Source organism: Gymnodraco acuticeps, unplaced genomic scaffold (assembly GCF_902827175.1).
Source record: "Gymnodraco acuticeps unplaced genomic scaffold, fGymAcu1.1, whole genome shotgun sequence".
In the NCBI taxonomy this organism is placed as follows: Eukaryota; Metazoa; Chordata; class Actinopteri; order Perciformes; family Bathydraconidae; genus Gymnodraco; species Gymnodraco acuticeps.
In genome coordinates this window covers 6,303,869-6,322,083 of record NW_022989799.1, presented here as the reverse complement: position 1 = coordinate 6,322,083, position 18,215 = coordinate 6,303,869, and the positions used below count along the sequence as shown (strand labels likewise).

The 18,215-nt window shown below is 45.2% G+C and overlaps 1 protein-coding gene across 1 annotated transcript; it reads right to left on the bottom strand.

Moving 5' to 3' along the window:
- Positions 1–911: 911 nt before the first annotated feature.
- On the bottom strand, positions 912–7,506 carry vrk2 (VRK serine/threonine kinase 2; the record flags this gene model as incomplete). The annotated part of the gene is given in 8 exon segments (XM_034224213.1): positions 912–1,044; positions 1,209–1,301; positions 1,390–1,498; positions 2,052–2,139; positions 3,408–3,477; positions 4,487–4,542; positions 5,675–5,809; positions 7,318–7,506. Coding segments are annotated over 8 exon segments (832 nt in total), but the record flags the coding sequence as incomplete, so codon positions are not given.
- Between the last annotated feature and the right edge of the window lie 10,709 nt (positions 7,507–18,215).

Here is an 18,215-nt window from a genome sequence, read left to right as displayed (position 1 = left end):
CGGGCTGGGGTTCGCTGTGTCTCGCTGTCTCGCAGACGGCCACTGGGCTCACAGGGGGGGTGGCAGGAGCTCCAACAAGCCGTTTAGGACAGAGAGTGATACACATACTATACAGAGATGCTGTATGAGAAACCAATGTGAGTTGGAACATTGCACAGTATAAATCTATTCTAGTAGACCTCAACAATGGAATTATGATCAGTAGAAATGGCCATCACCTGGGACCTTTAATATACATAAGTCACAGAGTCCCAATCAATAACTTTTATCTTGGTTGCTTCTTAGGGTTTATAAATATATTAATGAGCATGCTCATATAAAAACTGAAATAACTATTTAATGATACTTGTTGAATTTACATTAGAAGTTTATCACAGAGAAAATGTGGAGCGTCCTTATCTCCTGTAAACTGACACAACACTAAATGCACATTTGTGTCCAAGGGTTGAGAAATATATTCTTTCTTGCCAACATTTCACATCACGCCACAACCTTTTCCATGCTTTTAATATGCAATAATAACCTTGAGTCTAGATTAGTCCTGCCACAATTTCTTGATGAACCGTTTTATTATTTTACTGAACTGAAGTTGGCAGGTCAGAGAAGGACGCACAGCTTGTGCATCCCAATGCGAAGTATGCGACAGATTGCAGTGCACTGTACAGTAAGTACCTGTATGGTGCACTAATAAAAGTTGGAACACTCGACACACTTGCACTCAACGCTCAGCATCTTAGCTTAAGTAACATACGTTACCACTTCCAGTGGGGGCAAAGCAGGCCTGTGCGATTTGAGACAAAACTAAATTATCCAAATTCCCACAATGCACTGTTCACAGTACACGGCATGCAGTGTGCTAAAGGAAGTGTCAGAATCAGTGATTTCTACTTTCTCATTTTACACTGGCTTACCAAGTCCTTTGTGGGCATCAAGGCTGGTGTATTCAATGGTTCCATTGTGGCCCTTCTTGGGGTTTTCCTTGTATTCTTTGTGGACTCCATCAGGACAGTATCTGTAGGACAGCCCGTAGTCTGCTAGATAGACCTACAGGACACACACATACACATAAAACACGTAGATGATGGACAATGTGCATCATTAGAACTCATAGCCTTGATTGCAAAACATACTTAACATAGCATTCTGTAAACTATAGCATAACTCTATGCACATGAAGGATAATCAATGGAGGATCTAGAAAGACTAACCTGTTCAGGGTCTATGCAGCCCAGCATGAGGTTGGCAGCTTTAATGTCTGCATGCACATACTCGTTCTCATGAATATACTCCAGAATGTCCACCTGGCAAAGGACGGAAATGTAAATCAATGCACAACGTCATTGGTGACCTTTGTTCACTTTATGCTAAGGATATTAAAGGGGATCTCACCAGTCCTCGTCCAAGCTGGAGAACTGTGGCCTTCTTCAGTTGACCTCCGCTGTGTTCCAAGATTTTCTGAAGGTCACTGCCCAGTCGGTCCATGGCCATGAAACGATACCTGAGAGGAGAGGAAAAATCAGTGGTCAATATCTTATTTTTCTTAAATCAAAATAACTCCTAATTGCTGATATAAATGTATGTTTGAGAGTATTGAAAAAAGGTTTTAACTCACAGATTTATCACCCAGGAATAAACAACCTTGCAGTACATTTAGTGTTGTAATGTCATAACAACTGAAACGCATTGGTAGATAAGGTAGGGAGAAAAGTCACTTTGAAAAAAAGGGACATTCAGCTGGTTTGTTGCTCACTATGGATGCTACTTGTACAGTGTTAAGTTCATTTGCAAGGCTCATTCAGTATGTAGCCATGGCAACGCAACATCATTGGGTAACATCTGCCTTTTGTTGTTATGCAGTAGTGAACAAGTTCTTCAGATGAGTCAACTGCTAATGTGTCTTCAGAAATACTCATTAGTAATAAGCCACATGTAACGTTGATTTGCATAATATTATCATACAGTTCAGTCCAGTGTGTGTATCCCTAGCCCTTATATCAAACATGCATTATGGTCATCATCTAATGACATCTGTCCTGAAAGCTTGTCAATACCTCAGGTCATTATATTCAGCGAGTCCTGATCCCCAGTAGGTTGGAATGCCCAGGAAGCCCAGTTTCCTTCTTTGCTTCCATTTTTGCACTGAAACAACAATAGGAGAGAGACAATTATGTCAATGTGTGTTCATATATTTCAGCATTTAAACTCCAACCAACAACTAAACTAAACTCTTAACCACAATGTTTGAGAAGAAGAAACCTTTGTCTCTTGAACCGCTGTTCTGACAGACAACTTAAACAAACTTTGGTGTTACTCCCTAAGAATTCTCAAAGTCTAATCATTTCCTAACCCTTACCAAAACCCCTGAAACAACACTCTCCTTTTCCAATAGGTATTCCAAGAAAAGCAACAAATCTCAAAGAAAGTAGAAAAAAGGTTTGGCTAGAACTGTTCGGCGTTATGAAAACATGATGTTTAATAGACTTATTTAGCCACTTGGTAGTAACGCGCCGTTTTTTCTGACACAAAAAGGTTTCAGACGTTCATTTGAGGGTGTTTACTGACTTATTTTATGTTGTAGAACAAAACATAAAAATTATCTCAAGCTTTTAACAACAGATCTTAGAATATAACCAAAAATAACGGATTTTGAGACAAGGGAACCATATGGTCAAATGCTGACAAATGTACAAGTTGTAAGACTCATTTATAGACAACCGTATAATGCAAGCATGTACAATGTAATGTGGGAGGAGGAAGGGTGAACACCACACACACAACACACACCACACACACACACACACACACACACACACACACACACACCACACACAACACACACACACACACACACACACACACACACACACACCACACACACACACACACACACACACACAACACACACACACACACACACACACACAACCACACACACACACACACCACACACACACACACACAACACACACACACACACACACACACACACACACACACACACACACACACACACACACACACACACACACACACACACACACACACACACACACACACACACACACACACACACAGACAGAGCAGTGGTTCTGGCTCAGTGCTGGATCGCGGCCGGCCTGACTGGCTCTCCACCAGACTGGCAGGTGGTCAGGGGCTCAGCGGAGGCCCGGGCATCATTATGTGTGAGTGGCTTCCTCTCTGCCGCGCCTCTCCAAACCGAGGCGTTGGAGAGCTCAGACAAGCGTGGAGAGGGGGGCTAACTGCCACTGAGGTGCATGTTTGCTTTGGCTTATTATTAATTACTGTGCTGCAGGCGGCAAAGCCTCCGTGTCTGCGGCCACTTCATCAGTCAAACACACTCCTGCTCCAGTGAGCTGCCGGGACGCTGGACGGACGCTGCTACTCACTGCTCTCCGCTTTGGCTGCCCTCTGGTAGAACTTGAGCTCGGAGAACAGGGGGCCGTTCTCATGGTACTCCTGGAGATGCAAGGGAACATTACTAACAATTTCATTATCATGGTCTCAAGACGGCTTGACAAAAACACGTGTTAGCATATCACACAGTGGAGTTGAAAGAGATAATGCTCCACAATAAGAAAAATAAAGAAATGTTTTCACTCATATTGTGATTATGATACAGGGGGACTGATCAGTTTTGCATCATTATTATCATTATCAGTGGAAAATATATTATGAAGATCATGGTGGGATTTTTTTTTAAGAGAGTTTAGAAAATACGATTTGTAGGCAAGTTTGCCTCTGCAGTTCCAGAATACTTTGTTTAAAATGCTATTTGAACACATATTTAGCCTTTAACAAATATTGTGCTTGCTACAATTTGAATGTTGGGCTAGTCTAGTTCATAAGGCAATTTCAATGAAACAATTATTAAATGTGATGAGACATTAGGGTGGCATTTTTTTTCTTTCAAAGATGTATTTCTGCTGTGTTTTCCCTTAAATCATAAGAGTCCAAAACACTTGGATAACCCATGGCAAGTCAGCAAAAACATTTCCATCTAAACTCTACATTAGGTGAAAGTTAAATCCCACCTGTAAGACAATATCTAGTCACAATATCAATAGAATATGAATATAATAGTATCAGCTGAAATGTAAAATATATAATTTTATCAGAATTTAGCAAAAAGATTTGATTCTAAAAAGGTCACTCAGCCACCAATTTGACAATTTGCATGAATGTCTCATATATTGAAGGCTGTAAACTCTACTTCCCCTGACAGGAAATGCATGTGATTCAACCATCACTCAGTCAAATGTCTTTGTACTACATTATCCAAAGTTATTTCTATCATCATTTGTTTCAGTCTTCTCAAACACATTTTCGGTGACTTCCAAATAAATCACCTGATGTTTGGAGAAATGGAAACTGAAATGAGGAAACATAGTTTTGATGCAAATAGTTTTTGACATGCATCATCCTCTGTAACCTTTTTAACAGCTGTGTGAAGCTCAAATGTACTCACCACTTTTATGACAAAGTCAGTGTCTGCTGCAACAGGTCTGTCCACATCACGGGAGGCTGTTCAACAGGAGACAGAGAGGAACATTATAATAACATACAGAGGATAAAGTTGTGATACATTATGAAACGTCTTAACTCTTGGACGTTATCCAGCCATTTGCATGTTTAAAATGTATCCAAGACCGGGAAGAAATTAACAAAATACTGTACTCAAAAAGCCGGACTGCACTTATGGATTTGTAAATATCGGGAGTTAGTGCTGAGTGGAAAGGTCTCCATAGATTAGAGGATGGGATTTGTTAGGAATCCCAGGGTTGTCTTGTAACAATCTGATCTGTTGAAAGAGCTTTCTACAGAAAGAGACAAACAGATCAATCAGAGTCTCCCAGGAAGAGAGAGATGTTCTGTTGCCTGCATGAACACACTCGTTCAGAATCAGAACACTTTGTTTATCCTGGGAGAAATAGGATTTTGCGACAATTGCTCCATTTACAAGAAATTAAAACAAAAATATGTGTTCCACCATACAAATACAAAAGGTTAAAATGGGCCATTGAGATTAAACAAAAATGTTAATAAAATATTTATATTAACAAAATAAGTTAAATACAAAATGTACAACAAACAGAGGTGGAAGAAGTACTCAGATTATTTACTTGAGTAAAAGTAGCAATACCACAATGTAAAAATAATAAATTACAAGTTAAATTCCTGCATTCAAAATTGTACTTAAGTAACATTTAAAAAGTACTTTGATCAATATATAAAGTAATCATTGTGCACATTAAAGCACAATATATGTTTCAATGATTGTATTATAATTAATGATGCATTAATGTGTTCATCACTTCAATGTTGCACTTGGTAAAAGCGGGGTTTATTTGAATGACTTTATAAACTACTGGGGAGCATAACTGTTAATAACATATAATAATGTGTTGATTTTGGTGTTAAATTAATAATCTACATTTGTAAAATAACTAGTCACTAAATCTGTAAAATAAATGTAGTGGACTAAAAAGTATAAAGTAGCATAATGTGAAAATACTCAAGTATAAGTATCACCGTTTTTTATTTAAGTACAGTACTTGAATAAATATACTTTGTTACGTTACTGCACTAGCAATAAAATATATAATACAATAAATTCACAGTAATATGTAAGATGTCCACAGTAAATATGTATTACCTAAATAGATGAGTCCACAGCCACCTTCGCCGATGATTTTACCCAGCCTCCATTTCTTCTTCTCACTGTCGGTCAGTAGGAAGCCTTCTGGGAGGGGTTTGAGCAATGCCCTCTTCTTCGGTGGTGGCATGACAACTGAGCAGGAAGTGTAGGAAAAATGTGATGTTAGCAATTCTGGTACCACTTTACAATAAGACTACCCTTATAAAGGATTCATAAAGGGTTTATAATGAAGTTATGAATTAGGTTGTAAACACGATATTAATCATTAAGAACCATTTATAAACCAGTTCTAACAGTTTCCTTACATCAACACAGGCTCACTATTTAGCAAGATGACTAAGCCTTATATTAGCTACTTGGCGAGAATCAACTCAGTGAACAACAGATACCAAGGATGCTGGCTGATGAAGAAGACGAAGTAAGCTAGGTAGCCAATATAAGGCTTAGCAGTACAGATAAATGTGGGCTCACTATTTGGCAAGCAACCGGTCACAGTTGCCCTGTTTACCTGTCTTATTGTAAAGTGGTACCGGAATTATTATATGGGCAACATAAAATTCATATCAGATCTCATGCGGCTTCGGTCCCACACTACTTAGTAGTAGGCTCCGGAGTCACCATTCTGTCTAACATGACAACTAAAATTAGAAAGCACCAGCTGGCTGGTACAGGATTTACCTTGAGCATTATACTGCCAGTTTTGTAACATTAAAAATGATTACAAACACATTTTAAAATTAAATTGGATTTAGACAAATGACTGCCAAAAATAACCGTCTAGTCTTTGGCAATTAAAGTTGGGATATCAATAGTGCATGTGACGGCAGAGTGTTTTACCTGACTATCCAACTTTGTTTGTCACGGTTAGTAAACAGTACAGTAAAGTACATTTACTCAAGTACTGTACTCAGGTATAATTTGGTCGTATTTTCCTGTTATGCTACTTAATACTTCTCCTCCACTACACTTTGAAAGCCAATATTGTATTTTTACTCCACTATATTTATCTGATAGCTTTACTTATAAGTTACTTAGTTACAAATGTGTGGCGCAGTGGATAAAGCTTTGGTCTGGGGATCAAATGGTCACAGGTTCAAACCCCACTGCCGTCATCATGTCGTTGTGTCCCTGAGACAGTTTACCCCAAATTGCTCCTGTGGGGATTGCCCACAGTATTGAGAATGTAAATCGCATTGGATAAAAACATGTAATAAGATAATATTTAAGTTAACTAATAAATAAACATTCATTGACACACTAATGCATACATAATAATAATCCAGTGATTTGATTCTGAAATTGGACTTTATGTACAAAAAGTACGTGTATATGTGTACATGCTAATGCTTTTGTTCTTTTACTTAAGTTAGATTTTGAATGCAGTACTTGTACTTGTAACAGAGTAGTTGTACAAGTACTTCTTCCGCCACTGTTTGTGTTTAAAGGTTACACACAACACAAGAATGACAACAGAAATAGCTCCACCGTTAAAGATAACACACTGTCGTTCAAATGTGATGACACGCCTAATGCAGTGGAAAATGTAAGGTTTGAACACCTAAAGCTAACAGTTGGCATTAGTTTAAGGAGCATCCAACTAGCAGCTAAATAAGCTAGTGAGGAGCTATGTTATTACTTACATGCTTTGTTATGTACCGACCTCCAAAGGGAACCCAAGCCGTAGCCTACGTCGTCCTTTTGTGTATAAATATATATCGAAACACGGTGATAATATATACTTGAGAGCAAACGTATTCTTAAAATGTGAATCTGTCCTCTGTTGCTCATATGCCGGTGCGAAACAGAAACAAACGTTGTTTACTTCCTGAAAGTTGTCCCGCCTATTACACCGCACAGCCAATAGAATGCAAGGGAAAGTTTTTCAACGAGACAATATCCAATGGCAAAGCAGTAGAGGCAGGATTGTGAAATATTAAGCACTCATACTGATAATTTTACTTAATGTGCTTTTAATAATACGTTTTTCAACAAAAAAAAATATTACATAGGATCTCCTACAATGATTGGTGTAAAAGCCTCATGATTACAACCAGCATTTAACACTCTTTAGCATAATGGGTTTTCTTATATGTCATGATTTCTATATCCAGTCAAGATGACACAGCTTTCTGTGGAGTGATGATGGCACATGGCAGCCTATATGCTATAAGTATTTTGAAGAGCATTAAGGCATGATAATAATAATAATAATAATAATAATAATAATAATAATAATAATAATAATAATAATAATAATAATAATAATAATAATAAAAAGCCTTTCAAGGGACCCAAGGTCGCTGTACATGGTGGACAAACAAAACAAACAGACAATCAACGGGCAAACCAAAAAAATAAATAAAGGAAGCCTGGGGACCAGAAAAGGGCTAGGGCCCGAAGGCCAGGGTGAACAGGTGTGCTTTTAATGATGATTTGAAGATGCCCAGGGAGGCAGCATTACGGATCTCGGCAGGAAGTGCACTCCAGAGGGTGGGGGCCGCAACACTGAATGCCCTGTCACCAACAGTTCGGAGGCGAGAGCGGGGGATGGAGAGCAGGCCCGTGTCTGAGGACCGCAGACTCCGAGAAGGGGTGTAGGGATGGAGGAGGTCCGATAGGTACTGGGGGGCGAGGGAATGGAGGGACTTGTACGTGAGGATGAGTGTTTTGTATTGAATCCGGGACTTGACCGGCAGCCAGTGTAGGTGGATGAGGGTGGGGGTGATATAGTGCCATGGCTTGGTGTGGGTTAGAAGCCTGGCGGCAGAGTTCTGGACGTATTGGAGTCTATCCAGGGTTTTGCTGGGAACCCCGGACAGGACTCCATTGCAATAGTCCAGACGGGATGTAATAAAGGCGAGTACAAGAGTTTCTGCCACAGAGTCAGAGAGTGAATGCCGGATTCTGGCAATGTTTTTTAGGTGGTAGAAGGAGAGTGCTGAGACCTTTATATATACAGTCTATGGCTGAGACCCGCAACATGAAAGCAATAACCGGTAGGCCTACTTGGTAAGGAGCATGTATTGATAATCAGCCGTTTGCTTCCACAAGCGAAACGGGAAACAAAAAGAGGTCTGGAGGACTGGTCAAAAAGAACAAATAGAAGCTCTGACTCAACCAGGTGCCCAGCACTGCTTGAGTCACACTGGGAACAGAACGTCCAGCCTGTTAAGAGGCGGACAAAAGTGAGCGGCGAGGACCAGCTCGCCGCTGCACCAATGTCTTGGATGGGAGACATCCTGGACAGAGCCCAGGATGCAGCCAGACCCTGAGTCGAAAGAGCTCGCAGACCCGAGGGTGCCTGCGAACTCTGACTCGTATGGGCCCCAAAGCAATTGCTTCCACAAACCAGTGGGAGAGCCGTTGCTTAGTAACAGGCTTGCCCTTATAAGGGTTAGCCCAGGACACAAGGGGTTGGTCATTATGACGAAGCACCCTTGATCTGTCCCTGTACGTGCGTAAAGCACGGGCTGGACACGGCAAATCCGGCCGCTGTTCCCCGGAGGAATACAGTGGCGGGGAGGATGCCTCAATGTCAAATGTGGTACCTGAACCAACCGCCTTAAGATAAAGGCAGGGTTGGGCTTCAACCACACTCTGTTTGCCCTGGGGCGAACTGAGTGCATGAAGACTGTACAGATAGCGCATGAGTGCCACTGGCTCGCTTGGCAGCTGCCAGGGTCAGCTTCATGTCACACTGTATTCAGATTGTACCACTCACGGGCCAGGCCCATAGCGCCAAGCGCTCTGGGTGTGGGTGAAAGATCGCCCCCCCCCGCTTGGGACAGTATGTCCCTGCGTAGTGGGAGCTGCCATGGCTGCCCGCACAGCAGCTGATATATCTCCGCTAGCCAGTACATAGCTGGCCAGTGCGGAGCTATCAGTATAAGTGTGTGGCGTTGCTCTCTCACTCTGGCCAGAGTTGGGGGTATCAGAGCCAGGGGTGGGAACGCGTACAGAAGGCCCGGGGGCCAATCGTGCGCAAGTGTATCCACGCCTAACGGTGCATTTAGATCGCGCATCGAAAAGAACAGCTGACACTGAGTGTTGTCTTTCGATGCGAACAGATCCACCGCGGCTCTGCCGTAACGCACCCACAGTTGGCTCACAATCCTTGGATGTAGAGTCCAGTCTGCATAAAGTGGTATACCTCTGGACAGTAGATCTGCCCCGAGGTTCATCCCTCCCGGTACGTGCGTCGCTCTCAGAGAGAGGAGACGTCTACCGCTCCATAGGATCAGTTTGCACGCCAGTGTGTGTAACTGGAGAGAACGCAAACCCCCTTGGCGGTTAATATACGATATTGTGGTCGTATTGTCTGTCCTCACGAGGACGTGATGTCCCCTGAGGAAAGGCAGAAAGCGTTTTAGGGTGAGAAACACCGCTAAAGCTCCAGGTAATTTATGTGCGCCCGCTGGAGGTCTCTGCTCCAGAGACCCCTCACCGGGCGACCTTCATAAATACCTCCCCAACCTGTCAGACATGCGTCCGTGGTGACCACTTTCCGTGAAAGGACAGCACCCATAGGCACACCTCGTACTAGAAAAGTCGGGTGCAGCCAGTGGCACAGTGACATTACGCATTTCACAGTAACCATCACTCTCCATGGCGCGCGGGGTTTAGTTTTAGGGCGGCCACCCAGCGCTGAAACTCCCTCATGTGTAAGCGTCCCAGTCGTACGACCAGGATGGCTGACGCCATGAGCCCCAGCAATCACAGGCATGATCTGAAGAGAACATGTTTGCGCAGCTGGAAAAGAGCGAGACAAGCTCTGAAAGCTTTCACTCTTTCCGCTGACAAGCGAGCTCAAAAGGGCACCGAGTTCAGGCGTAAACCCAGGAAGAGTATAGTCTGCGCGGGGCACAACATGCTCTTCTCTGTGTTTATTATGAAACCCAGGTTGAGCAGGTGCTTTACGAGGACATTTGTCTGCGTAACAGCCTCCTGCTCCGACTGTGCGAGAAGCAGCCAGTCGTCCAGGTAGGTCGCCAGGCGAATACCCTGTTGTCTTAACGGGGTTATCGCGGCTTCCGTACATCGTACAAACACCCTTGGACTGAGAGACAGACCTAAGGGGAGTACTCTGTATTCATAACAGATCCCCTGAAATGCGAATCTCAGATATTTCCTGTGTGGGTAATATACTGGGATGTGAAAATACGCATCTTTCAGGTCGACTGATGTAAACCAGTCGTCTTGTCGCACGAGCCGCAGCAGAGATGTGTGAGTGAGCATTCTGAACTTATATCTTTTTAGATATTTGTTCAGAGCCCTCAAATCAAGTATTGGCCGAATTCCGTTCCCTCCCCGTTTGGGAACGAGGAAGTACTTGGAATAGAAGCCGCCCTGACTCTGCTCGGCGGGTACAATAGATATAGCCCTCTTTTCTAGGAGTGAGAGAATCTCTCTCTCCAGAATATGGGCTGACTCTCCTCGGGCCTGCGAATGCAGAATGCCTGAGAAGCGAGGGGGGGGTGACGGTGACTTGGAGTCTGTAGCTCCGTGTAACTGTCTTGAGAAACCCAAGCAGATGTCGTGAGCATCTCCCGCTGTATGCTCCTTAGAGCCAGCTGAGATGTCACGTCTCTTCCCCTCTGAGTCTCTATTTGTTGTGTTATGGGGCCCTCCAGTGTCTGAGCACTGTGGTGCCCCATTTCGACAATCCCCACCGACACAGCGCATGCGTTTGGCGGTGGTGCCCTTACGGCTCCAGCCGGCACTGCGCATGCGCGTGACGGTGGTGCCTTCACAACCCCAGCCGGCACTGCGCATGCGCGTGACGGTGGTGCCTTTACAGCTCCAGCCGGCACTGCGCATGTGCGTGACGGTGGTGCCTTCACGACCCCAGCCGGCACTGCGCATGCGCGTGACGGTGGTGCCTTTACAGCCCCAGCCGGCACTGCGCATGCGCGTGACGGTGGTGCCTTCACAGACCCGTCAATTGTCCGCACTTTGAGAGAGGCCGTAGCTGCTCTCAGAAGGGGAACAGTTGACGGACTGTTTATTGTTTTTCTTTTCATTTTTTCAAGCTGCGCCCTTGGCTCGAAGCCTGGATGCGTCAGCGGAAAATGTTTTATGACAGAAAAATCAATAAGTGTGTGACATGTGTTTACTTGAGGATGGTGTTGAGGCATCTCTCGAGGCGGCGGGAACACATTTAGAGCTGGGGAACCGTAGACTTCCAGCTCTGTCACAGAGGGGAGAAGGAGGGGCTGTCACGCCGCTCGCTTCTTCTTCCTCGACTGCTGGCCGAAATTTTGGGTTGGCTGCGCCTGGGCTGCAGCCGGAACCGTAGATTTTCTAGGCCAGCTCGCCCTCGTCCCCTGCCTGGGCTGGGGACTCGGGGCGGACTGCGACCTCTGCGTTTTTGGTATTTTTAACCGAGCAGGGTTCGGGGCAGCTTGGCCCAGCCGCTGCGAAGGCAGCGGCTGGGCCCTTCGAGGGAGGCAGAGGTGGAGGGCCTCGTCCTCCTTCTTTTTCGACTCGCATCTCCTCTGCATGGAGGCAAGAGCGGAGCCGAAAATCCCCTCGGGAACGATGGGCATGTCAAGCACATCCTCCTTTTCCCGGTCTGGGAGGTTGGTGAGGTTGAGCCATCTAGCTCTTTCCTGCACCACCATGAACCCCATTGTTTTGCCCGTGGCCTGGACGGCGCAGCGTTGGACACGGAGACAAATGTCTGTGACCGCGGTCACAGACATTTGTCTCCGTGTCCAACTCATCCAGAACGGCCGGTCCAGGATTACTCAACATATCCTCACAGAGCTCCGCTTGGTATGCGGTTAGCAGTGAGGAAACGTTCAGAGCCCTGACGGACAACGCTGCGGCTCTGTAGGACCGTTCAGTCATGGTCGACTGGAAACGGTCCACCTTCGCTGGCAGCGTGGGGTTCCTGCTTGGTGATGGGCCCATCCTCGGTAGGAGGTCGGCTGCCACCAGCAGTTCCATCGGCGGTATGCGGAGCAGGCCGATTCTCTGCGGGCGAGACCATGGTGAGGTCTCGCCGGGAGCTCCCGCCTGGTGAGGCGTGGGGCTCCGTTCCCGCGTCTCTTGCCGCCACCGGGTCCCGGCCTGACACGGCGTGGGATCCCGGTTCCGCAGCTGCCGCTGTTAGTGAGCCCCAGACCGACACAGTGAGGGGCTCAGTCTCTGCGGCGGACGCCCCCGTGTCTTGATTGCCAAACGGCGAAACAGTGGACATGAGGGAGTCCTGTTCCAACAAGCTAGCTTGGTGTGCTAGCCGTCGGTGGAGGCTCTTTCGGAAGAAACGGGCACAATGCCCGCACGATCCGGGGTTGCCGATAGCCTCCTGGGCGTGTTCCAGCCCGAGGCAGGACGAGCAGACCTGGTGTGAGTCTGTGCCTGCTATCTTCAACCTGCAGCCGCATGAACGAGCCTCCGAGTCCCTGACTCCTCTGGTGTGAGGGGGAGAGGCGTCCATCTTGTTCGCCTCGTGGCGTGGAGAGGACCCGCTCGTAACAGGTACGTCGTTGAGAGAAAAGGTGTTACCAACCCATCCTTAATCCGAAGAAAAAGGGACGGTGTGGGTCCTTTGTTCTCAAAGAATATTGACTGGTGTGTCAATATACTTCTAATCCTTTTCTCCTCCGTGAGAGAGAAAAAGAAAAGCGTCCTCGCTACCGTGGTGTCGGTAGTAAGGGGAAGCTAGCTAGCAACAGGTGCGTAGCTAGCTTGAGAAAAATCAAAACCTTACCTTACTTTCCAGGGAAAGAAAAGGCGAAGTCGATTTTAATACTAACTGCCGTTAGTATTACCGTCTTCTTGCGAAGCAGAAGGAGTAGCCGGCGAGCGCCCGTCGACCGAAATGGTTATATTTGGGACCGTTAAGCTTGTCCGGCTACTATAGAGATGTGCTCTGAAGCGAGAAGAGGTGTTTGAATGACGCATGCGTCGTGGCGCAAGCTACTTATAGGGGGTGAATTCCCTGACGCTGACGTCAAGATCACCAGCCAATCAGGATTGGCGTAATGAGATTGATGCTTCTGTTTGCTCCGCGATGAGGCGCATCCCATAGTGAGACATCGAACGGAGTGTTATGAATGAGAACAACCGATTATGACCGAGAAATGATATCATGAAAGTTACGGTGCTTATTAAGCATTTTAAAACGTATGTGGTAAGTTGCCAAAGTACTTTGTTTTGAACGTTCATCAGTATTATAATCAAAAATATGAACGTTAGTTTTTACTGAAATGATCAAATAAAGTCAACATTTCACAGTCTTTACTGAGCTGTGTCGGGGTTGTTCAACTTTTAAAATATGTTTGAATGGTGATATACACAGTGATAGGTGTTAAGGACTAACGTTTATAATAAATACATTTGTATTGATTTTAAGATATTTTCATAGTTCATACAATCATACGTATTGGGATCATTTGTATTAATGTGGACCGGAGGGAGAGGGTGACGAGCATAAGTTTCACTTTCCTTTTTTATTTCAATTCCAACTTTGGTCATGAAGAATATGTTTCTCTGTTGTCCACGTTCATAAAGCATAAAGCAACAGCATCAGAGCACGGTGCAGAGTCCCTAGATGAGTTTACAGTAGTCCCTCGTTCTTATTAAACATCCATGTTGTAGTCCGCTATAGAAAACTGTAGTTTCCATAGTTTCCCCACAGCAGCAGACGCACATTTATGACGTCCACTGGCGCATCATAAACACGTTGGATAGTGAAAGTGCAGTCGGATTCCCTTTGTTTAAACAACATATCATTTATAGCCTCGATCGGCAGGCTCTGTGATCGCACTTCTCCACTCTGCTCTACGCGCGCCTGGTCCTCTCCTCCAGATGAGTGACGTATCGGGCCTCCCTCATGTATCTGTCCGGTTGCCGTTAGCTCCCCTCCACGTAGCAAGTCCTCGTCATCCTCCCATCTCCTCCAACAGATAATGTCCCTCCTCTCTGTTCTTCCTCTCCCGCTACTCCATCGCTATCAGAACCAGACGGCCTACTTGCCTCCGAGGCCCTGCGGCCGGCACCGCTGCCGCTCGGTACAGAACTCATCTGTCCTTCCTCCTCATCCTGGCCTACAGGTTTAAAATAACCTGTAAGCTTTGGCATGTTTTGTAATAGCTGCTTGTCTCGAAACTCCTTTTCCCTCAACAATTTCCTTTTCCGAGCGCCACTCTCAAACTTTTTCTTCTCAATCTTTTTCTCCTGAACAACCTTCATCTGTCACTCAATCACTCGCAATTTGAATAAGTCACATGTGAAACATATTCTCATTCTGATTGGCTGGTTCCCACTGACTGTTTCGGAGTCATCATTTTTGAAAAAATCTCTGGAATCCATCGATCTGATTGATTAACGGAGCAAATGATCAAAATAGTATGGAGGGAAGATATTTTCGTTTGGATTACTGGTCTGGGGGAAGCTCACGAGTGTGTGTGTGTGTGTGTGTGTGTGTGTGTGTGTGTGTGTGTGTATGTGTGTGTGTGTGTGTGTGTGTGTGTGTGTGTGTGTGTGTGTGTGTGTGTGTGTTTGTGTATACGTGTGTGTGTTTGTGTAATTTTGCGTTTGTGTGTATTGTGTTTGTTTCCCGGGGAAAACACTCACGAGAAACACCGGCTGTTGTTATGCCTGCTGTGACGTCAAGTTACTCCGTTCTCCGCTTGTAATTATGCCGTTACAAGCTTCAAAGTTGTATTTATCATCTGAATTTGCCGAAACAAGTTTAATGTTCTGAAAGCCAAGACTTTATTTATTTGAAATCAGATGAAAACCAACTGTAACGGACCCTGCCGTGTTATCTATGATTACTATTGTTATGGAAATCTAAGACCCAATACCGTGGAGAGTACAAGTCAGAGTGATCAAAAACAAATAAATGGTGAATCAGACAGAGTTGTCTTTCTGGTTATTTATTTGAAGCTTCAAATACATAAGATATAATAAAAATATAAAGACACAGGTTCCACAGAGTATATGATAGTCTGCAGGAGTGTGCGCAGTTCAATATGGTAGCAAGGCATATATACAGGAAAGAGTGGGAAGTGCAGAAATCTGTCTTCACACGGTCATATTGTTATTAGACACCTGGCCTTGAGCTGTAGAAGTTCTCGTGTGACTTTGTGTGAGTCTCAACCCAGTAGCCAAAATAGCTCTGTGGCCTTGAAGTAGAGTAGATAGAGGAAAACAGCACATCTCAGGAAATGAGAAGCATTTGGTTTAAACATATCAGGATATAATACAAATGTCCACTACATTCCCCCCTTTTGATCATACTTGATCAATACAAAAAACAAATGACAGGATAGACTGATATAACACATCAATGAATACACTCCATCGCTGGTTTAAGTAAACACATCACAAATATATCATAGCAAACTGGCTGTTTTTGTGGAGGACAGACTCCAATATAATGTAAGCATAAGAGGAGAGTACACTCGATTCACATGATTATATTGATTATATTGTAGTGTCGGAATCAGACTCTTCTGATTCTAGCTGGTCTATCTCACCGTGGCGCAAAGGATTGTCGTGTAATGGAATAGCAGTATACTGAACGAAAGCTGAGGATACTATGCTGGAAACGCACTTCTTCAGTATTGGGATAATCAAACAGGTACAACTGATTAATAGGCCGAAAATGATCGCCAGGGGTGTAACTATCCTGGCCATCCATGCTTCCCACCCGCCCGATGTAAGCCCCAGGACCACCAGTCCCAGCCACCTGCGTTGGATATGTCATCCGCTTTCATGTCGGCTAACAGGTTGTTAAGATGCAGCACGGTGTCAGTGATGTTCTTGGTGGCGTCGGGAATGTAAATGCAACAGGAGTCACTGATCACATGACACAGGTCAAGAGCAAATTGGTGCTGCATGAGCATGTTCCTAGAGGCTATTATGAATGGGGGCAATGCCTGGAAGCCTTGCGTCGTCTCGTAAGTGAGGTTCTCTAGCCGAACATGTAAGGTATCTATGTTATGGGCATTGTTTACTGTACCCCACCATGGGAACAGGCCGCCAACGAATTTAGCTCCAGCGGACGTCAGATCTCTTTTTACCTTGTGGTGGTCGTGGTGTTGGAACTCTGGGTAATGATGTGTCGTGTACATTAAGGACGTGAGGACAGTGACTGCTGGATTCAAATCCACTAGAGTGCATGTACCTATCCAGAGGGGAGCCAGAACTTGATAGAGCTTGTCGCCGCACAACCAAACGTAATCTTGTGGCGCGCTAAACCCAGCATCACTGGGCCAGGCCAGTTGGAGGGAAATATGGTTAACATCAGGGAATGCTACGTTAGAAAGGATTCTTCCAGGGGCACCGACTATGCGACAATACGAGATATTGTAAGCACCGTAACTGCACGTGTTCCGTAGGATACGAGTACAACCAGTAGTAGTGCCTAGGAAAAAATAAGGTGGTGTAAGAGACGTTTTGTGGTACACTCTCTGGGTGCAGAGGCTGTGTTTCATCCTTCTCAAATGGCTGGGGTGCACATGGCTGACAAGTTGGTACCAACCCGTCGATTTTGGCTGACATGCTGTGTGCTGACCATGGATACATAAAATATAGGACTAGTCCTAACACAATTATCATGGCAAGTATGCAGAGGAACCATTTTATGATTGTCCAGGCTCTCCAGTAGTATCCACATTGCTCACGGTTGCGTTGTCGCCTTTCCAGGCAAGCCCTCATCACGAGGGGGAAATGCTCCATGGGGTGTGTGTGTGTATTCCTTCGGTCGATTTTGTGACACGGACAGTCAGACTCCGCACACCGGTAACACAAACGAGGAACCAGAGAGCATATGGAACCGCTCAGCTGGCACTCACTCGTGACACCTTGTGTGTAGTGTGTTTTGGTGTATGTAGTGCAAGTGTGGTGCTGGTAGTGACTAGGACACGTCACTTGTTGTCGTCTTCCGTTGGTGACTAGGACACGTCACTTGTTGTCGTCTTCCGTTGGTGACTAGGACACGTCACTTGTTGTCGTCTTCTTCTACCGTTTCTCCTTTCCTATGACTACGACCTTGCAGTGGCTGGCGTGGACCCACGTAGCTCTCTCGGCGACCTTGACCGCTGTCTGGGTGACGAGAAGCACCTGGTAGGGACCTTGCCAACGATTGGATTTCCAGCTCTTTCTCCGGAAATCCTTGACCAGCACGAAGTTGCCGGGTTGGAGATGGTGAAGTGGACCAGTGGTAGTCGCTAAAGTGGATGACAGGTTAACACAATAGGACAACATAGCATCCTCACACAAAGTTGTGGAGGGAAGAGGACATCCTGGAGCCTTGAGTCCAATCTGTGGAGGAGCCCCAAAAAGGATTTCAAATGGGCTGAGTTGCCTCCGTGTTCGTTTCCGCATCCGCATGTACATCAGCACAATGGGCAGAGCTTGTGTCCATGACAGACCTGTGTCTGCACAGCATTTTGCTAGTTTGTTTTTGATTGTGCCGTTCTCTCTTCCACCCCACCCCCACTCTGTGGATGATAAGCACAATGCTTTCTGATGTCCATGCCCATGTATTCTCCTATCTGCGTAATGGCCTCATTAGCAAAAT